At 37.8% G+C, this 22,237-nt stretch overlaps 1 protein-coding gene across 1 annotated transcript; it reads right to left on the minus strand.

The window, feature by feature from the left end:
* Positions 1-618: 618 nt before the first annotated feature.
* Positions 619-19,952, minus strand: LOC113666025 (cadherin EGF LAG seven-pass G-type receptor 2-like). Its single transcript, XM_027181770.2, has 25 exons — positions 19,527-19,952; positions 17,558-17,614; positions 16,664-16,806; positions 16,033-16,089; positions 15,360-15,449; positions 14,911-15,015; positions 14,489-14,593; positions 13,161-13,292; positions 12,467-12,542; positions 11,640-11,737; positions 11,301-11,426; positions 10,832-11,026; positions 10,133-10,310; positions 9,481-9,692; positions 9,041-9,223; positions 8,285-8,405; positions 7,461-7,507; positions 6,673-6,876; positions 6,080-6,168; positions 5,424-5,492; positions 4,960-5,022; positions 4,155-4,355; positions 3,792-3,866; positions 3,068-3,119; positions 619-1,712 (listed from the first exon to the last, which is right to left on the minus strand). The coding sequence occupies exons 1-25, from the start codon at positions 19,579-19,581 to the stop codon at positions 1,245-1,247; spliced, it is 3,201 nt and encodes a 1,066-aa protein (XP_027037571.2). The 5' UTR covers positions 19,582-19,952; the 3' UTR covers positions 619-1,244.
* Positions 19,953-22,237: the final 2,285 nt, after the last annotated feature.

A 22,237-nucleotide genomic window follows, 5' to 3' on the forward strand; every position in this document is an offset into this window, starting at 1 on the left:
AAAGAATAGAGTGAAAACACAAGTTGACTGCTGGCCTGTCCCCTTGGGACATGCAGAACCTAAATAGCATTGGAAAGCGTCCCTATTGACCTTAATAATGCAGGCTACAAACTAGTGCGGCTTGAGAGGGTGGGATGAGTCAACCATTTCCCCCCTCCTCCCCCCCATCTCCCTTGCACTATCCTACCGCGAGAGTTATCCAAAAAGCTTCGAGTCGTAAGTAACTCTTGGCGCTAATGACAGCATTCCCGTCCCCAGAGCCCGTCAAATCTCTTAACCAGCAGGACCTTAAAATGAGAAATGGGTTCCATGTTTCAAAACCTTTCTGCCTAAAATAATTGAAGGGATTTAATACCGAGAATTTGGGAACAGAAAAGTTGAGAACCTTTCGTTGATCGAAGTTTGCTACCTCATATGGCGAGGCATTGTTCAGCTCATTAAACCTTCGGTTCATTCCTCCCCGTTCCCCATCCCTCCCTCCTACCCTTTTAATGGCAAATACTGCAAAAGGTTTCAAAGGTAGTCAAGTCTTCTGATTTTTATAATACACAAGAACAGGGCCCCTGTTCTCACAATCCTAGTATTCTTAACCATTAAAATGATGAAACAAGCACAAAGTGTTGTTGCTTCCTTTTTATTGTGAACAGTTTATCCTATGATTAGGAATTATGTTCAACACCGGTGTTGAATCAGTTGGTTATTTCACCTTTGAAAAAATATTTTTTTCATTGATACTAATATTTAACTGTCAAAAAATAAATTTTCGTCACAAGAATTATATATGATAATCTTTCTAGATTGCCTTCAAAGTGCATAATTAAACTCACCATGAAACTAAAGAATTCCAATTAAACGTATACCAATTAGCGATCAAAATACATGATCGAAATTCTCAGAAATATACACCGTTAAAAGATTCCTAAGTCAAAAATTCTATATTTTCAAACACGGAAGATTAAGTTTTTTAAAACTCAAAAGCTAGAATAAAAAAAATGAGACTAAACACGGTGCATTTTATTGAAATTAGGGGACCGAAGAAAAAAGTAATTACCCTAGAATCTTAAAAATTATTATGAAATGCGGAATAACACCAATTTGTTGAGCTAAAACGATCAAATTTGGATTGCATTGTTCCTTTCCTAATGAACAACCTAATATTTCATGTTATTTGAATGCACATGTTGGTTTTCTCTGTATTATGTCTAAAAAAACATCATCAAACTGTCCGGCTCAGTGTAGTTTTCCTACAACTCAGTCGTCGCTTCGTTCAGCGAAAAACTTTGCAAAAACCTACCACTAGGAAACGTAACCTTTGGATAACCAGTAACTAACTGGTCTGTGCTTCCTGTAGTAGAGTCCGATGGAGAATGGCTTAACACGGTCTCATTGACATCTGCTACGTCATCTGGGTTGTACTTTCCCGAGTACTCATTTTCATAATCACTTCGTGATCCCATCGAGATGCTGTCGGCATCTTCGGAGTCTTCCTCGTCAGAATCCGGTGGCTTCGGCGGCGGGCCTTTAGGCGGAGGGGGGAAGAACGCGTTATGATCTATTTCAACATATTCGTCCGGATCTTCCTCCCTCATGGCTGCCAGTTGCGAACCGTAGCCGAAATTTAAAAAGCTCATTTCGCCACGAGAACCGTCATCACTGCCTTCAGAACTGTTGTCATCCTCGGCTGGTATATGGACTATAACCTCTTGAGCTTCCTATGAAAATGAAAGGATATAGCGAGTTAAATGACTTGCACCTGGCGTGTTGATTATTCAGTAAGTCATTATTTACTGTGAAGTCATCAGGGCGTCAAGGCCACAAATAGAAACGAAAAAGAGATAAACTCCAGGAGCCTGGGACATGATATGTTTACGAATTAAATATCTATATATTTCAAAGGGTTACTTCTATAACCTCGCGCGAGGTGATTAAAGCAGGAGCGCCAAAGTAAGAAATGGCTACCTCGCGTTTTGTCAGTGTTGCCGAGGTACTGATGAATACGATAACGAAAATTCAATTCTGAGTAACACTTTTCAAAGAAAGATATGAAATTTGCTGATTGAATTAAATGAACCTGTGAAATTCGAGTGGAAGGTGGCTGTTTATCTCGAGTAATCGAAACAATTGAAACTAAATGGTTTCAGCATCAAAACGAATATTTACAACAGAATTCGAAAGCACTAGAGCAATTATGCTAAAAAGATTATTCGCCTCAAGCCCAGTGAATATTGTTGAATAATTCCCTTGACTTCCTCTCGGGGATTATTCAACAGTAATCACTGAGCCAGAGGCGAATAATTGTTAAATAATAGTTTACTGCGTATTATAATTTAGAAATATTTTTTAAATACTTTCATTTTTATAGTTACATTTTATAACATGGTGAAGTCGTATTTTATGTCTGCCTGATAGCACACCATGTGAGCACGAACATCATTAGATGTTGGACCATTCTGTAAAAGTTTGATAAAGTAAACAGGCTGTTCCGACGTAATCGATTGTCTAGTATTTATAAACGAAAAACATCTATTGATCATATCTACAGATTAGCACTGATTGAGAGGTTTAAATGATTAAAATCACAGTCTGCATCATAAAATGTGGTGGGGTTCTATAATTATGGCTTAATCATAACTGGCATGCAATGCTATAAGAGGTTAAATGAAAATCGTTTTCTGTAAGTCCAGTTTTTATATGATTGAAACTTTTTTTCTGGTGTCCTTTATGTATGAAAATGCTCTGAAAGTCAGGAACAAAAATATTTTGTGATAAATTTTTGTCTGTTGCTGGTCAGAAAACTATTTCTAGAAGTTATAACAAAATTAGTTTTATTCAGGTACCAGTTTATGCTGGTAACTAACTATCTACAATCCACAGTGCGAAAACTTTAAATGATTTCAATTGCCTTTCTCTAATAATATAGGATGTTTGGGAATAAAAATTTCTTGAAAAAAAAATGGAACATCATCTAAACAGTTGAGTAAGAGTTTTTAGCAGCAGTTATTTGTCATTTTATATTGTAGCACTACTAGTACGCAGGAAGCTGAGACTGAATAATGGGAGATGTTACCTGTGCGGATTCCACGTGGTTTGATGTCACAGCAGTCTGAACAGGTTCAATGCTGAGGTAAGGAGAAATAAGGCTAGTTAACTAAAATATGCCGACAGAACAGCATGACTCTCTATTAATTAATTAATAATAATAATAATAATAATAATAATAAGGATTTCTATAGCGCCATATCCGTAAGCTCGTGGCGCTTATAAGGCCATTCTTTATGAATGTAACTGAATAGTGAATCATAATCTAAGCTCAGAGGTCACACTTGCAGATACAAGAATATTCGCCTATCGAGACCTCAAGCACATTCCACTCAACTGAAAGATACTAAATTTGACATTCTTCAAATAATCTTCGAGGTAAATTATTTTAAACCAAAAGTGAATGGTCATGTTGTTGTGTAGTACGTAATGTAGGCCGGAATGTCAGGGATGATGTGCGCATCCTTTAATAGCCATTAAAGTTGAAATGGTAGAAATGGCATAAGGAAACATACTAAAGTCCACAAGGCAACTAGGTGGACAATCAGACATGGTTTGATGCTACTCTGGTTTAAAGAATGAATGTTAACCGAGAAGTAACAATTCATAGACTCAGGGTCTATGAATTTTTAACTTCTCGGTTACATTCATTAAATCTTTAAACCGGAGTAGCATCAAACCATGTCTGGTATAAGGAAAGTTTGACAAGTTTTCTACCGAGAGAAAACTCGTGAATGTTTCATGTCACTTACAAGAAAGGTTTGTCATTGAACGTCACTCTTGTTTGTCTCTTTTTCTTGAACGGACTCTGACCATTTCTTTTTCTCCTAAAACAAACATGAAAAGGAATGAATTTCCATTCAAGCACAATCAGAACAGCCCAAGAAATTCCTACATTAAACTTGTTAGACCCTACTCTTAGTAAGAGTGAGGTAATTCACCGATTATAGTATGTAACGATTATGGCGATAGCACCAATTTCAGCCACAAGATTATCTGAAACACGAACTTGAAGCCATTCATACAGGTGCCTTTTTCATGCTCGTATTATCTGTATATTGCTCTGAGATTCACTCAGTATAATCATCATAATTATCGCTCTGAGATTCACTCACATGATCAATATATTTATCAAAATTATCGCTCCTACACCAATAATGACACCAAGGCAGATCATGGCTCCGACCACGGCAGATAACTCCTCCTCAGTACCCTGACGAGCCTCTGTTGAGGGAGGTCCACCTGGGGGCCGGTACCATAATATATTGAACTTTTTATATGTGGTTTTTAAAGCTTCTTCGTTGTCTGACAAAGCCCTAAAAAGGGAAAAAATATTGTAAGACGTTACACGATACAGCTGTTCGCGGGTAACAAGTTTAATGTGTCAGCAACATTGCGAAGGGAGCTATGATATAAGCTGAAATTTATGACATTATAAACAATTCACTGGCGCCGCCGGCTGGATTTCGATAGGAACGAGATCTTTGAGCACGATGAATTGGTTGGGCGTAATATTGTTGAACATTAAGACGGCTTTCCTGTAAACTGATTGACTTCCACTAAATAGAATTTACAACATACCACATCTAGGTAAGTTTATCAAAAAGAGGAATTAAAATGTTTTAAACTTTACCAAAATGAAAATGAACTCGTCATGCAAGGACTGAGATTTGTCCAGTGCAAATTCAATGAATACAAGTCGTCTGTCTTTGATGAGAAGTAATCCCACTGGTTGTACAATTTTTTCTCACCAGTAAAAGATGTCGTATGACTAATCAGAAGCCTGATACGGTTTTTTTCACGAGTGAAAAAATCGTACCGGTTTTCCCGCCTTTCAGGGAAGTAACGCCCTTAGACTCGATAAGTGACTTGCACCTGAAGATTATTTATTTGAAAATTTAACCAATTTATAGCACTAACCTTGTAATATCAAATCCCGACATTACCTCGTCACCTCTCACCACGTTGAAAGTCACAAGAGTCCTATAGCGTTAAAATACACACTGATTATTAGCTTCTACGGACATTTGTGACTGTTAGTTAAGTTCTAAAAAATGATTCTTGCATTTGGAGACCGTAATGGGCTTTTCAGTAGTGTCAAAAACGGATAACAACAAAGCTCGCAAATTGAGCATTATAAGAGCTAAGGACAATTTTTGAGTCAATAAAATAACTGGTAACACAACAGTTTATTAACTTCCTTGTCAACGAAAGACGCGGGCTATCAGTTCAGAGCTGAACCAATTTCGTTTTCAAAGTTATCAGTAAGATTTCCCTATTCCTTTAAGGATGTCTTGCCGGTTTGTTTTGAGAAAAATGGGAATCCATAGACATGGGTGAACAGTAAATATAACCAAGCGGATTAGTGATCAGGTGATACTTACGCGTTTTCACCATCTTCTTGCTGGAGATACTTTATAAGGGCATCTCCCCCCGTTATGGATTTAAGCATTCTGTCCAAGAATAGTAATAGTATTACTGTTATATATGTGTTGGCCCGAAACAATCAAATACAACTGTTGGCCTATTTGCAGTCTGATAACATATGTTTCGTTTTCACGTAAGGTCACGTTGACCATATTGATTGTGTGAAACAATAAAGACTCGACTATATCGGTGGTACATATCAGATCTCTTCTTCAGTAATGCTAATCTTTTCTATTTTCCAATGAAAATTATGCACGTAGGTAAAACCTTTCTAAAAAAATTAATAAATTGTGGGATTACATTTTTTTAAAAGCTAAGTTAAAGTTCAATTTTGCTGCTTTGGTTGCTCTATTTCCTTCCCATCCTCCCACTCTTTTGGTGTTCATTCCACAAACCAGTTTGTCCGTGTTGAATTTTGGTAGGTGCCTTATAAAGGGCTGTGACGCGGTTGTCACAGTTACCTTCTTGCTTCTCTTCTCTGTCGCCACTTTTACGACACCTACCCTACAATACTTTTGATGAATTTTTTTTATCAGTGTTTATCAAGAAATATATTCTTAACTAGTTCGGCTATGTTTGTGAAATTATTGAAGATCTAAATCACTACGCATACTCAAGAAATTCCGCTCTGCTTTTCGTGATCTCTTCCGGGACTACACCTGCCTTTATAGCAATGGAATCTTCATCACGGAGAACAAAAACCTAGAGAAATATGCAAGAAAGTCTTGAGGCGCTCTACTATGTCCACATTTCCTTTAATAACACAGTTGACCGACCTACTAAGATACTACTGGAAACATATCTCAAACATTTCCAAGTGAAGCTGTTAATTACTGCTTGACATTACTGTCAATCAGCTAGATTTAAGAATTCTTCAATCTCTTACGGAAGGGCATGCTAATTCACTTATCTTGAGCAATCAGTAATGATGTTCGTACTCTACATGTACTTCACTCTGTAACTGGTTCAGAAAATAAGCGTCACCTGATCCCCCCCTTTTTTCCAAACAGAGTCGAATCCTAATCTGCGCCTCAAGAAATGATTTTGTTGGTTTCCTTTGATATTTACTACTTTCTGATAGGCCATTTTGATTATGGCACTCAGACAAAAAACTGTGGTGAAGAAACGAAGACACCAGCATTCAGAACGTCGAATTATATATTTCGCAAACTCGAAAAGACTTTACGGCATCTTTTTCATACTTACATTTACAATTGCGTTGGTGGCTGCCTTTTTCCGGCCGTCCGAGGCACTTACTTCTAGAGTGAACTTTGAACCATCTTTACCAGCCAATGAGGTTGCGACTCTCACGTGACCTGTGTCAGGCTCTACGTGAAACAACCCCAGCCCATTGCCATTGACAAGTTCGAAGGTAATGGCGGATTGCGAATCTGAATCAGCATCGCTCGCCTGAACACAGAATATGTCAAACACAAAGCGCTGACAACCCAGCTTCATACTGATTTCTGCTTAACTACATTTCTTCTTTAAGTTTTGATAAATATCTCTCTGCCAAATTAGGGTATTACTCGTTCATAAACTGTATTTTAAAACTAAAAATATAATTAGTCAATGTCTACTAATCTTCTCTATCCACGACCATCCCTGTTCCCTTTCAGTTTCTTGTTTCCCTCTGTCTATATACCCTACCATCGACACGATTTTCAACCCCTATAGGTTTGGTAAAAATTTCGCTTCGAGAGAACAGAAGTCAGGTCGAGAGTGGGTTTTCAAAATTTTATTTCTTTGGGTCGTTAAGTCCTAAGAAATTTGCAAAATGATCCAAAAACTTTAGAGATTCTTCTTTCCCAACTAAACAGGATTAAGTACTTAAAAAAAAAAACAAACAGACAAACAGATAAGAACATCTCTGGGGATTGTTACCTGGTTATCAAGTTATCAAATGGAGTTATTTCCTGGTTTATAGTAAAACACTGGGAACATCTTCACAGAGCAATTTAGAAAGGCAAAGGACTTTATCCAATAACACGTACCTTAACAGTCGTCACTAGCGAATAGTAAGTCGTATCTTTGTACACACCTTGTAAAGGACGATGAAAAATTGAAAAAATAAATAAGCTACGGATACCTTTTCAAGGAGAAAACAACAATTTTTTGTCCTTTTCTTATCTTTAATACTCTTTACAGTTAAGAGAGTGTGGTGAAAAGGTTATTTACTGGACCTGTTGGGGCCTGGGACCTAGACCAACCTCCCCCAGCTAGGCAGGGTTATGGAAATGTAAAAGCACTTCGGGAGAGCGCGAAGCTCTAGGACAAAGTGAACAAGGTGTTTGTATTAAAAAAGAAATGAGAGCAAATGTAGGCTGGAAACAGGGTGTTTATTGACCCGAGCTCGAGTTCAAGTCCCATTTGTTGTCATTGTGTTGTATTCTTAAAAAACACTCCACTCTTGCTCCACTAGGAGTAAAAACGAATGGGATTACCAAGGAAACTTACATATGCTGAGGGGAAAACACCGGAGGACTTGTATCTGATACAGGGAAGTAATTAGTCTCCTGGTCGCTTTATGTTACAGAAACTGGGATGAGCTCTCTGGGTAACTAAGCTTGCAAACAGACTTTAGGCTGTGTATATGGTGGTTTTTACACCTCCTCTGTCCCAAACTACACATGCCCTCTTGACCGTTAACTGAGGTAGCCGTCTTCGTAACTATCGCAAAATCTACCCTTATTTAAAAGTTTTTAGGCATTTCACATTTTATCATTATAGTGTTTTTACAGTTTAGTTAAAATTTGGTTATAATCTCGTTTCCTATCCCTAACTTAGCCTTTTCACGACACTTCCTCTAGTATCTTACCTCCTACGTATAATGCCGGCGCGAAGACTGGAGAATGTTCGTTTACATTGGTGATATGAACAACAACAAAACCAACATCAGAACGGGGATGCTGTCCATTGTCTTGGGCGTTCACCACGAGCTAAGGGCAGTAGATTACTTATTACTTATAAGCAAATGTTCAGTTGATTAAAGGTTGGGTAAAAGCAATAATGATGCAAGAAACTTCGACTTAGAGTGCAAGGACTCCTTCGAAATAAAGAAAGGTGAAGAAAATATGCGACGGTTTGTCGACATGGACAGATTTTCGCTTTATTTTTTTTTAAGTTATTACGTTACGATCCTCTCTGATTTCCTATGATATGTTGTTACCTCTTTAGGTTTTTCAACACTGGCAAACTGTTATCTTAAGCTTTAATTACCCCAAAAGATAATTTTCTATGAATTAAATTAAATTAGGGAACTTTTGCAAATTCGTGTAAGAACTGATCTGGATCGCATTATTTTGCCATTCTGCACTTTTACGGAGCAGGAATGTCAGCTCAGTTTGTTTCCTAAAATCATTGAGATCATTGTATCACTGGGAGGAGGGGGGGGCGTTTGATCGCATGGTGCGAAACCTGATAGAGTGATTATACCTATAGAAAAATCTACACGAAACAAACTTCGACACACAAGTTTTTTCCTTGAAGGAGACAAACCCAGTTAGCTTACCTGATGTTTCTTTTTCACACGAAGATAAAGTATCAAATTATTGAGTCTTAATAAAAGCCTTACCGTGTACAGCTCGGGATCAGTCTCCCTGTCAAACGACCCGGATGTGGTTATGACACCTGTAATGTTATCAATCGAGAACCTGTTGACCGCGCCTTCTACAAGCTGATAAGTAATCCGCGCATTTGCTGCAGTGTCGGCGTCGGATGCATTACACTGAACAACAAATGAACCAGAGGAAGCACCCTGCAACAGAATAAGGCGACTACTGAATGATACTGAGCTGGTATGAAGATAACTGGAGAGACCGTACTGATGGATTCAGTCTTTCAAAATACAGTGGCTGCATCTTTCATGCAGAGAAAAACATTAAACGCTGGGATCTTAAAAGCGATGATCTTCTTTATAAGGATGAATTCTCCATTACGTGCCTTTCTACCGAAAAAGGCAGATTCATAATCTTGTAGTCATGGCAAAGTCAAGTGTGCTTCGAATTTACTTACCTCTGCAACAGAAGCTTGAATGATCCGTGCTTGAAGAACCGGAGAGTTATCATTGACATCAGTCACGTTTATAGTGACGTTACTGAACGCACGGCGCCGAGGCTCTCCCATATCAGAAGCTGACACGTTCAGTACGTACTGAACGGCGGCTTCAAAATCGAGCGGTTTTACCAAAGACAATTCTCCAGATTTATTGTTCAAAGCAAAGAAAGCTAGGAAAAGAACGAAAGGAAAAGCATAGGCTGTGAAAGAAGACATAACTTACATAACTAGTAATCAAGAAAGAGATTTTCGTGCCAGTGAAGTCAAATTAAGAGACATCGTGCACTAGCATGCACCAGGGGCACGCATGTACAATCCAGGTTGCTAAAATGAGTAATATAGCAAGACAAGCACGGTGACCTTTGCTTGAACAAAAATTTTTAGACCGGGCACAATGCAAACTCTGAGGGCGAGATCAGCTGAGACATCGACTAGACATTTAAGAAATCATTACTCTGTTTTAAAAATGTGTTGCAAACACGAGGGACCATGGTAAAGAAGATGAGAAACAGACGGTGCGCCAAACTTGCGATTGAAAGTTATTTTCTGACTTTGGAATTCATATTTTTTATTTAACAAAGTCTAAATTTATTTGTCTAGCCATAAGTACCTTGTTCATTTCCTGCTATGATGTTGTACACCACAGAACCATTAAGCCCTGCGTCTCTGTCTACGGCTGTTACTGTGAGGACAACAGTTCCCTCGGGTGTGGTTTCTGGTACACTTACCAATCTTGGGTTTTCAAACTTAGGAGTGTTGTCGTTTACATCAACCACGTTTATGTTTATCTTAGTAGTGAAAATAATGCAGAATTAAGGGACGATAAGCGAGGAAGATATGGAGAACCTGCGATTTGGGCCCAAGATATATGAAATATACGTAAGGCGATGTTATGCATTAAACCTACCAGTCAACTTGATCTGTTGCGTTACCCCAGTGTTCAATTTCAAACTAATTTTAATTTGTTCCAGAGAATTAGCCTCTTGATAAATGAAAATTTTCGAAATTTTTGAGAAATGCAGCGATGCTGAAGCTGAATTGGCACTGAAATAAGTGGAAATCCTTCAATTGGGCACTAGATCATAGTAATGTTTCTCCTTACTTCCCGCGCCACTTTTCAAAAATTGTTCAGTACGAAAAAATTGTCAAATAAAAGAACATCCAACCCTCAGTTGGTGTCTTTCTTCATGTTCATCACCTGTCTTCTCAATTCATCAATGTTGTTAGAAGAAATTACGAGTTGTTCATTCCGGAAAGTAAAGGGTTGAAAACAGATATTGAACACAACAATGATAATATGCGGTCTAACCATTGCGAAGCCTTTGTTTCTTCCATCCTTTAGAAGCTCCACGATCAATGTGTACTTCTCACGTTGTTCTCTATCCAGGACTCGAGTGCCAACTCGCAGTTCCTTCGAAGTTTCATTAACAAAAAAATTGCCATCTTCGTTGCCTCGGTGGATTAGGAATTCGGGAGATGATATATTGAAATATTTCTCCAAGTTCTACGAGTGAATGGAGGGGAAATTAAGGAAAAATAACAGATAATGTCATGCCTATCACTAATTTTTGACAGTGTAACGTAGTATGCTTGCTAATATACTCAGTACTGTTCCTTAAGGAGAGAAATGCCTCTAGATAGAACAATCATGGCTTGATAGCAATTATTATGGTGAGCATCATAATAATGATAATTGTTGCTAAACACGATATTATTATCAGGTGAAATGCAACCTTTTATTCACAAGAGTGCTTTTCTTAATTCAGATATCCACATACCATCAAGTCAAACACCGTGATGTTTGCTTCATTTTCTATCACTGATGCCACAAATGTTCGATTGGGCATTGAACCGACATTTATCATAACCAGTGCAAACGCAACAGGCTGGTTAGTTGATTTCGCCTGAAAAAAAAAATTAATAATAAAAAAAACAATCGATGCAGCATTTAATCTCCTGAAACCAATTGGGCCTTTACTCTACAGCTGCCGAGAATGTTTACGTGCCCTAGTCTTGTCTTCAGGCGTCCTCTCTTTTCTATTTCTGCGCAACGTTTTGGGTTGTGATACGGCCGGTATCGCACAGTGATTATATGGATTAAAGTTGAAGGAACTTACCGTCACTATAATAGGATACGACTTTCGAGTAAGATTTCGGTTTACTGTTATTATTCCTGTGGCGTTATTGATCTTAAATGATTCCTCCGGGTCACTGGCTGCAATATGAAACAATGAAACTCAAAGATATGTTTGTCTATAAAAGACCTTTTCAGCTAAAGGCGGGCGACCTGCTCGTTTACAAGGGGACGTCTGTCAAACGCAATAAGAACCACTAAGGGTTTAAAAGGAAACTATGCTGTCCAGGAAAAAGTCTTACACTCGTAAAAAGACGGCAAAACTGCTCAAAAACTATAGGCTATCTCAATTTCCATAACATTAAGCGGCTGGCGTATCAAGAAATGGTCTACCCTTAAGGCTGCACTTTTTATATAAGGCATCGCACAAAGCTCCTTTAATCATTGGTAACTCTCAGAGACTTCTGTCGACGCTTGGTGCAAGAGCTCGTGACTGATTGTGATGGAAAAAATTATTGGAAACAATCTAGCTACTGCTCCTACTTGGATGGGATTCTAATCATATCGATCACATGCCCCCCCCCCCCTCCCCACCCTTCCCCCTCACCCGCCATTTCCCTGACAGATCGGTAGACTATAGCTGAGAGAATGGGGTAAGTTTCTGAAGAAACTGTGGTGCCGCGTCGGTGGGGGGGGTGTTACAAGATATTCTGGTTTTATCAACTGAGTTGATAATGTAAATTGGCCAGCGCAAAGAGTTTCACGGCTGACGTTTCGAGCGTTAGCCCTTCGTCAGAGCGAAAGGCGATGGGCTAACGCTCGAATCGTCAACTTTTAGCCAGTTTTATCTGTAATAACTGAGACACTAACCTGGGTATATGACGTATGACACTGAAGCCTTTAAAGAATCCTGGTCTTCAGCGTGTACTCTGATTATTTCACTTCCCTGCGTTTGAACAAAAGAAAAATAACGGTGAGACTAATTAACTATTTAAGGTTGCACGGGTTTGACTTGCGCGTTTTGCACTTAGTGAGATACAATACCTCTTATTCACTTCTTTTGTTTAGGTTTAGTTGACTTTACTTCCGTAAGACTAACTGTTGTAATAAGTTTAACTTTGAGAAGCGTCATGAAAAATTTTTAGTTTGTACCTCCTTTTGCCCCATATAGAAAAGTAAATATTATTACGGCCAAAAAGTAACACTCTAGGGGACAAACTACAACGCGATATAAAAGTTTAGAAGGTTTATCAAGTCACAGTTTATTGTGGGTCGCTAGTATTATGGGGGAGGTTAGAAAATTCGCAGTCGGATAGAACACCAAAACCAATCGCGACTTTGGAGGGTTGTGGTATACTTTCATAAAAAGCGAAGCTTGTACGTGGGGAAAGGGGAGGACTCCACTAGAGTATTCCTGACGTTTGGGTGCTGGGTGCATGTTAGGTTGGTTTATCATAATTACAAAGTATCGAATTTTGTAACCAAAACGGCGGTTCATTTATATCCTTAGAGCTCCCCTGACCACACCCTTGTAGTAAAGAGCAGGCCTCTTTATAATTCTCACCTGTGGTGTATCGACGTCAATCAGTACTTTATATAAATAATGGGAAAACGCCGCAGGAAGGTCGTCTGCATCGGTCACTCCTATGTTAACCACCGTCCAGTTTTGATTGCCCGTAAGTGCACCATATTGATCCTAAAATATGTCAAACAGCTTTTTAGGTAACGCAATGTCACCGTTTCAATATTTTCATGAAGCAATGCAGGTGTCCATTGTAGCGAGGCACAATGATGATTAACAATTAGATTAAAACTCGAGGTTTCTATCGCGCAAAGGTTGGCAAGGAAGAGGCCCGAATCATTTATCAGACCTTGAATTAGTGTTAAAATAATTGAACTGTTTTCAAATAAATTTACAAGCCGTTCGAAGAAGAAAAAAGGACCTATTTATATCCTTATTTTCCAAGTATTTATGTTTCCACAGCAGACTGTTAGACTACTCAATATACTATCAGCCATCTATCATGGAATAGATGGTGAGCAGCATAGCTGATCACATGGAAGACTTTGTGATAGAGTACTTGAATAATAAAATAAAATATAAAATATAATCAATCTACTTTCTGCCATCTATCATGGAATAGATGGTGAGCAGCGTAGCTGATCTGGTGAGCAGCGTAGCTTTAATAAGACTTTATAATAGAATACTTGAATAATCATTTCAAATATTATCAATCTACTTTCAGCTATCTGTAATGGAATAGATGGTGAGCAGCCTAGCTAATCACATGGAAGGTTTTTAATAGAGTACTTGAATAATCGTATCAGATATTATCAACCTACTATCAGCTATCTATCATGGAATAGATGGTGAGCAGTGTAGCTGATTACATGGAAGTCTTTGTGATAGAGTACTTGAATAATAAAATAAAATCTAATATGATCAATCTACTGTCAGCCACTTATCATGGAATAGATGGTGAGCAGCATGGCTGATCACATGGAAGACTGTGATAGAGTATTTGAAGAATCATATCAAATATTCTATTTTCAGCTATCTATTATAGAATAGATGTTGAGCAGCGTAGCTAATCACATGGAAGACTTTGTGATAGTGTACTTGAATAATCATATCAAATATTATCAATCTACAATCAGCTACCTATAATGGAATAGATGGTGAGCAGCCTAGCCAATCACACGGAAGATTTGTGATAGAGTACTTGAATAGTCATATCAAATATTATTAACCCTTTTACCCCTAAGAGAGACCTGCATCTTAAGTCTCCTTATAATATCACCCTTGAATCTCATTTTTAGGTCACGAGAAGAAAGAAAATGATCACCAACCAAAAAAGCTCTTGATTGTTAAACAAAGCAGGTTTTTCTTACCGTTGCCGTCACGTTTAAATCATATTGCCGTGTGGACCCTTCGAAATCAAGAGGTTTGTCTAAGGTTATCCTTCCCGTGCTACCATCAATTCTAAAAATTGCATCCTGAAACCAAAATCAGGGATAAAATGATACACTAATTATTTTTTAAATCATTTTCAAAGCCCTTCTTTTGCCGAGAGCAATTATACTTTTGAAATATATTTTCCTGATCAAAATGTTGTAATAATCTTAACTTCTTTTTCCTTAGAACTTTGGGGAAGATTTTCCTTTTACTGGAGACGTATATAGCTAAAACGTCTTAACACTTAACTATGTGAGGACCAACCCATATTAAAACAAAACAGGGAAAAATTATACGAGATCCTCCTCCAAAATGGTTACTGGAATAGATATGAACAAGATATGCTACTAATGTTAACCGTGTTTCCATCCACAATCCTGAAGAAAACGGCATTGTTATAATGATCTGAGCTGTCTTTATCAGAAGCTGAGAGACGCAAAATCTCCTCCCCAACTTTCGTATCCTGAGTAAAAAAAAATTGTGTAAACAAAAGAAAGAATATCACATCTCCCCTCAGTAACCGCTAAGACACCCTATGGACGTAAAGAGAAATTTGAGCAGGTGGATACTACCTAAGTGTGTGACTGACATTTGGTTTATGGTAGGTTTTGTTGATATTATCGTCATCCTCATCTTCATCTTCATCGTCAGCTTTGTCATAATCATCGTTATCGTTATTGTAACGTTTTTTTTCTTTGATGGTGGCGTTGTCATATTCGTCATTGTGGTTATTATTATGCTTATTGTCGTCAAAAATTATCATTTCTTTTATTGGCAAAACATCTTCAACAGTCATCTTGCTCGTACCTCAGGTATGTTGAGCCGATAGGGCAGGTTTTCAAACTGAGGATAGTTATCATTAATGTCCAGAACTGTGCACAAAATATGAACTTCAGCCTGTCATAAGGATCAAAAGAACACAATAACTGTGTTGTCTGCACATCAGCTGTGTAATAGATTGTTTAAGATAAGTTTTTTTCAGAAGGTTAAATTTGCTTTCTCTTCATTAACTCTTAGTACACTTCCCAACCCAAACTGGTGGTGTACTCTCAGGGACTTATAACACTTCAGCTACCGACAAATTTTCAATTGCAGAAAAACCTTTGAATACGGGACAGATGCTTGGCCAGGCTAATAGAGTTAAAATTACCTTTATAAAATATATTTAATCCATGATGTCGCTTTAAATGTCCGTTTCATTACTTGCGGGCTGCTGTGCCATTTAACTTTAGGCATATGTGTAATTAAATATTTCGATTCCGCTGTTTTTAGTTGTATTATTTGGATGCAAATCTTATGTGGATGACTTGTAGAGGACAAAAAGCTAATACAAAGTCGGGACTCCATGTGGGAAAATATATTCAAAATTATTCTCTCTTCTTGAAATTTCTACAACTTTCCCCAAAATCTTTTCTATGTCTTTTTCCATAGTCTAAATCTGAATCACTCATGGTTTCGTATTCATTTAATTATCTCTTACCTCTTGTTCTCCTGTTTTTTGAGCCACAGCTTTTAAATTCAGAGCACTTCCCGTTCCCTATGGAAACATCAACAATAATATAAAACACATAAGGAGACGAAATAGATAATTAACGTACCTGTACACAGTGGAGAGAAAAAAAGTCATGAAATAATTATCAATATGGTATAACAATAGATTTCAAACTGTAGATTATAATCTCTTGGGAATAATAAATTTCTGTAATGAAATAGAAAGATGAAAACGAAAAAAGGAAAAAACGTTGTGAGGCTTGCGATACTAAAGAGTCATAACGTGGTATACTCTCCTAACTTAACTATTAGCCATGGTAATTAACATGTTTTAAGTCTTCAGCTGGAGTTTATCAAACCCTCACTGCTGTCGATGAAATAGAATGATGTAGTCGCTAACGCCCGCAATTCATGCTCGGTGGTACAACCATGATGCAACACGGTACGAAGTAAATGGATTCTACGCAGCATTAAACGATGCTGTGATAAGTCCTTGCAGTCTCAGAAGGCTCTAGGCTGTGAGAACCGTCATCAATTTTATCATCATTTACCAAACCTAGGCCTGCTGGTATCCCAAACAGGTCCTAAAACCGCCAAGGGACCTTGTGTACTACACCTACCTCTCTGTCTAGAGTCCTTGCAGTAGTAATTACACCGCTCGAGTTGTTTATTTGAAACCACCCTTTGTCATCTCTTAGGGAATAAATGATTGGATCGCGATTCTGCACCACAGCAATAGCTTGCACTCTTGTGACGAAAGTGCCTACAAACAACATTAGTCGAAATCACAAAATAGTCTGACAAGTTTATTGCTAAATGTTATCATAGACCCCGGGTCGATTCGATGGCTAAGAGACACACTACACTATGACACAGAGTTCGCTTGTCCAGTCTAACTCCCGTTGGGTCATCATGGTGTATTTCTCTACGTAAGCACGGCCGCTAAGGACATAGCGAGTTCATCAGACACAGTTTTCAAAATTATCGCTGCAATCGCCATTAAGACAGGAGAAAAATAAGGCAATCATATTACTGGCACAGTGTCCAATAACCACCACTCCTAAGTCCCTTTTCATCAGAAGCGCAACTGTCTTACTGAACCACCCGATCACAAAAAAAAAACGCAATTCTAACAAACCTGTACTACACATTTGAAAACATTACATAATGGAGTAGACCATATAGGTAAAATACCGTAGTTTGGTCGGACATTCTTTAAAAGTCGCCAATAAATCCGTGATTGCCCGAGTTTGTTTTTATAACGTGCGCATGCTACGCACTATACTCATCATCAATAACAAATAAAAGTACAACCAAACGCAAAGTTAGGTAGATGTCACAAGGAGCCAATAAGAAGCCAGTTTATAAACAATCATGCAATAATCTTTATACAATGGCTCTTTATTGGTTCCTTGTGATATCCATACCTTTATTCTGATTGGTTGTTGTAATTACTTTGGTTTTGACTTTTAGGGCACTCCATGAACAAAGTGTCATAGGAAGAATATTATTACCTTGAGGGCTAGTTTCATTTAATGTGGATTGATAAAATTGTGCTTGAAAGTAAACACCTGAAAATAAATAGAAAAGTAATCTCAGCGTCATTCACCCAAAAGAAAAATATTATCTCTTGACTTTCAGGCAGTTTCAGAGAACCTTTTGTACATGTTTAATCAGATACTATTTTGCCAGTTTCAGTGACTTAAATAACTTCAATATAGAACTACTGTAGGGAGAGTTAAAGAAAGATTTCCTTCCGAAAAGAAATAAATGATAATATTGTTCAGGGGCAATTGACCTAGCTGGAATTTAGAAAAATAATCATTTCATCAAAAGTGAGTTTCTCCTTGTTTTCAACTCCTCCATCTGATTTCAAGTACCTAAAAGCAGAATTATCATGAGCACAAGCTAAGTGAGGGTTGTTCTAAAATCTAAAGCAAGGGGTGAAATTAACGAAACCTTTTGGTGCGACCTGCAAACTTGAAACGGAAAAGAATGGAATTGTTGAGATTGAATTCGATCAACGATCGATGGGTTCTGTCAATTTCTTGGTTTTATATAGTGCAGTTTCCTGAAAACGTAAATAGAAAGATATTTTCATCCTATATTTATATTATTTTTATACGCAGTCAATGTGATGCTTCCTGCATGAAGTGAAAGATGTTTTCATCCTATTTTTTAATTACTTTTATACCCAGTCAGAACGATACTACCCGCATAAAGTGAAACCGACTTCCATTACACTCAGAGCAACGCAAAGACAGCGCCAGTAGTGTGACAATTTTTTTGAAAGTTGAAATAGGAGTGAATAAAGCAACATGTCTTCAAACAATTTATAAGCTTTATTTTTAAGGAGGATAGTTCACAATCTGTTTCAACCTTCCCCTGTCCTTAATCAATCTTTTCAATTTTGGTTTTGTCACCTCATCAAAAAGCTGTTAGTTAGTCATCCTCGAACGAATCCAACCTTGCAAAAGAAGCGACAAATTGCATGAAAAACATAATGCACACCATAAACATGAGGTCAGACATATGAAGCATTCATCTTTGCTGACACGATTAGCAAGACAGCAGTGAGACTGCTGCTCATACGTCAGTCTTTGTTTGACTTTAACATTCTTTTACGTCATGACACTTAACAGTGTTCTGCGGTCCGTGTAAAAATTGAATTATTAGCTTTTCAATTGCTCCAAAATCTCAAGCTAAAATAAAACAGATCAGATCTAATTTTAGGAAGCTATTTTAAAAGGTTTAGGATCAAGTTTGACGCAAACACGAACAGCAGAAGTCACTTCAAAATCTGTTTTTGCTCACTTTTTGTCCATTTGAACAGATAAAATAATAAACATAAAATGCAAATATTTTCACATTACTGACAGGAAACTGAAAGGTAAAACCAAAAGAAATAATTCTTGCGGCTTGTCTTTCGGTTAAAAGTGCTTTTAAATGTGATCTCCCAACTATTTAAGAGTTCATGGCCATCGATATTAACTTCTTAGGCTTCCGCTCTGCCGCCGCAGTGATGACAAAATTATTTCGTATCGCCATGGAACTGTCTACGACACGTTAATGATTTTCAAGCCGCTGGCAATGCTGGCAGCAGGAAATGAATCACATTTGTATTAAAACATTGCTTGTACATCGAACATCTACGCTTGTATTCCTTTCAAGTTTATGTGCCGCAGTGAATACAATAGCCATAAAAGACTGCGCAATAAATAGCTCATCTTGCATTTGGTATGCGCTTGATCTTTCTCAATTGTATACAAAGTATACAGATGTAAAATACGCCAATTAATCTGGATATTCCATAGAAAAATCTTAAGTACTGAATAGATGTACGGTTTGCCAGTATTGAAATGAGATAAGACTAATAAAAGGATTTCTTGAAGGAAGAAGTTTGCGATATCTTAACATTCAGCACGTAAAGCTGGACCACATACATGCAGTGATTATTTCCATCATTTAATTTGCGGTACGTACCTTCGATTTCTCCCGGCGTAAAGGACACTAAGGAAAATAGCAGAAGACTTAACATCGCTCTTGGACTTGGTGTGACATCGATGATGTCTGACGAACAACAAATTAAATTATCGTGGACTTTCGTCAACAACTAAATCGTCTTTGCTTAGATCGACGTTAACACGAGTGCTTTTCTCGACATGAGACATGCATACTCTGCCAAGGTTTGTTATTTTACAGCGATTGTCTCATTTGTTATTTGCAGTCTGGCTTCATTACGGTGAAGGTACGCAATGGGGTGAAACTTGATCTCCTTCCTCGAAGCTTCAAAAACTCTCAAGTATGTGTGACTTGTAATGCAGAGAATCGGCTGTTTTTCATTTCCTGTCTTCTCACACAAGTAATTATGCAAGTATAGCAGTTCTGCATGAACGAGCTTGGTTGTATGTAAATTCTTCAAAAAAGCTCCTAGGGGTAACATTAGTGGGATTATTAAATTCTTTCTTGGATTTTCAATTCAACGCTTTTAAGAACCGCAAGGCTGTTAGAACGAGTTAGCATGAGCTCTGTTATTCAAGATAATTAACAATGATATAATTGTTGAAAGAAGTTTGGCAATGAACATACACAAATAAAACTTTAAGCTTTTGGATTCTCTGCAACCAGCCTTTTTTTGTTATTCCCTTTCTTCCAACGCATTTTTCTTTTTCTTTTTTTTTTCTTTTATTGTGTTAATTTTGTGGTACAGAGTTATTACACAGAGGTCTGCGGTAAAACTCCGCTTACTAAAATTGCCAAGGAGACTGGAAAACAATTCATGTACCGGAAGAGTTTCAGTTGGCGAACAGTAGAGAAGTTAAAAATGTACTTCGAGTTCTCGCTGTAATTACTAAGCTGCAGATAAGTCTCAAGCGGTTAATTATTTGACACCAGCTCATGTCTTCTCTAGGGAAGAAACTAGGAAGAGAGGGAGAGAAAATAACTTTAGTCAGTAGTCGTGCCCTAGAAGCTTCCCTTTGTTTGTTTTTTTTTTGTTATTATTATTGTTTTTCGGAGATAGTACTGCTTGAATGAACGAGTGAAAAAATTTGGTTATATCAAAGTTTGGTTGTTAGTTAGATATGTTTGTTTTTCATTTGGCGATCCAGCCGTTACATTCCATACACTAAGAGTTAACTTGGATTTAGCCGCTGAATAATGCACCTAACAATTGGTATTAGACCTTGAGAGTAGATAGTAAAACCTGAAAAGTGGCGGTTGTCAGCGACATTTACTGACGTCGATTTCAGCGACCTGATCTTCAGACAAACTTTATTCAAACACCAATTATAACTTTTGGAGCCTCTCCAGGACATTTCTCATCCGCTTGATTAAACCGTGTCATGAAATAATAAATTATTTAAATATTGCTCTTTCTTTCATTACGCTAACGTTAGAAGCCACGGAAGCGCAAGGTGGCAAAGTCATTGGTGACCAATTCCTTAGCGAAGAAAGTTTTCGAATGAGACAACGAAGCTAAACTTAGAAGTGAACCTTTGTGTTGAATCATCACAGCTATCATTTGAGAATCGTTTGAAGGACTTCGAAAAACTTCCTTGCATGGAGGAAAACCCTAACACAAACCATTTCCAGAGTAAAAAGACAATAACGAGACAAGAATAAAAACAAGGAACAAGCTTCAGGGCTGAAAAGATTATCTAAGACTGCAAATGAAGAGTTAAAAACATTAGGTTGAATTTTACAAGAGATGGGAACTTTAACGAGGCTCTTCCGCTATTAACTGTAGAAGTCAGCTGTAGTTGTCGACAGAATTCGGCTGTTTCAAAAATTTGACTGGAGGTTGAAACTTTATCTGTAATCAATTAAAAGATGTACGACAAAATTTTGTATGAAATGATATATATGTATACAGTTCCTCGGCGGAACTAGACCAAAACAGCTCTAATCAAAAGTACTAACGACTTGTAATAATTGTAGCCCAAGAACAGGTTCACTTCTCCAAGCTTTTCTCGTTCAGTCTGAAAAAAATCATTAGCTAACACACGAGAGGTTGAAATTAATATCGACAAGTATTAAGGGAAAGTTATTCTCTGCTCCCTAGGGCCGTTAACAATAGGACAATAAGTGTTTTCTCGCAGACTTTAGGGTCAAGCGTTAAGGTCGTGAGAAGATGACGCCGATGTTTACAATGCGTGACCAAATTAATTGGAAAAAAATTCAAAAAATAAGCCAGCGGCAACTTAGCTTGCCAGAGCACCACGAAGGACAACATGGGATATCGTTTGAGCATGCGTAACCATACAACACGGAAACTTGCAATTAGTTCCGATGGCATTCGTTCACACCTCGATACGGACGAATCACCGTTAGGAAAGTATTTTGTTTCCAGACACCTTCTCTAATGTTTATAATCGTTTTAAACTATACGGTACGTGAGAACTTCATTATTGATTTTTTTACGATTATGAAACATACTTGTGCTTGGTTGGCAAAATCTAATTAGTGTTCCCATGAATCATTCATTTGAAGTTCAAATACTGACGAAAGGAAACGTCATCATTTGTGACTGACGTTCAGGCCTCCCAAAAACTCTAACTCTTGACTTTTACTGGATTGAAGAAGATCGTGGGTTGATTTTAGCTCGATTGTCGCATATGGAGAGATGTCGACACAAGCGTGGAGGAGGAGAAAGTCTGAATCCCAAAGTGGATTGAATACTCTTCCACTGAGCT

The sequence above is a fragment of the Pocillopora damicornis genome, chromosome 3 (genome assembly GCF_964200805.1).
Source record: "Pocillopora damicornis chromosome 3, jaPocDami1.2, whole genome shotgun sequence".
NCBI lineage: Eukaryota > Metazoa > Cnidaria > Anthozoa > Scleractinia > Pocilloporidae > Pocillopora > Pocillopora damicornis.

Bases quoted from the DNA above. Each gene is read 5' to 3' on its own strand.
- LOC113666025 (XM_027181770.2), bottom strand. From the start codon at position 19,581: ATGTTAAGTCTTCTGCTATTTTCCTTAGTGTCCTTTACGCCGGGAGAA. The intron at 16,807-17,557 runs GTAATAATATTC...TGTTGTTTGTAG, and splicing joins AAATGAAACTAGCCCTCAAG to GCACTTTCGTCACAAGAGTG. The intron at 4,356-4,959 runs GTTAGTGCTATA...TTCCCTTTTTAG, and splicing joins TCGGGATTTGATATTACAAG to GGCTTTGTCAGACAACGAAG.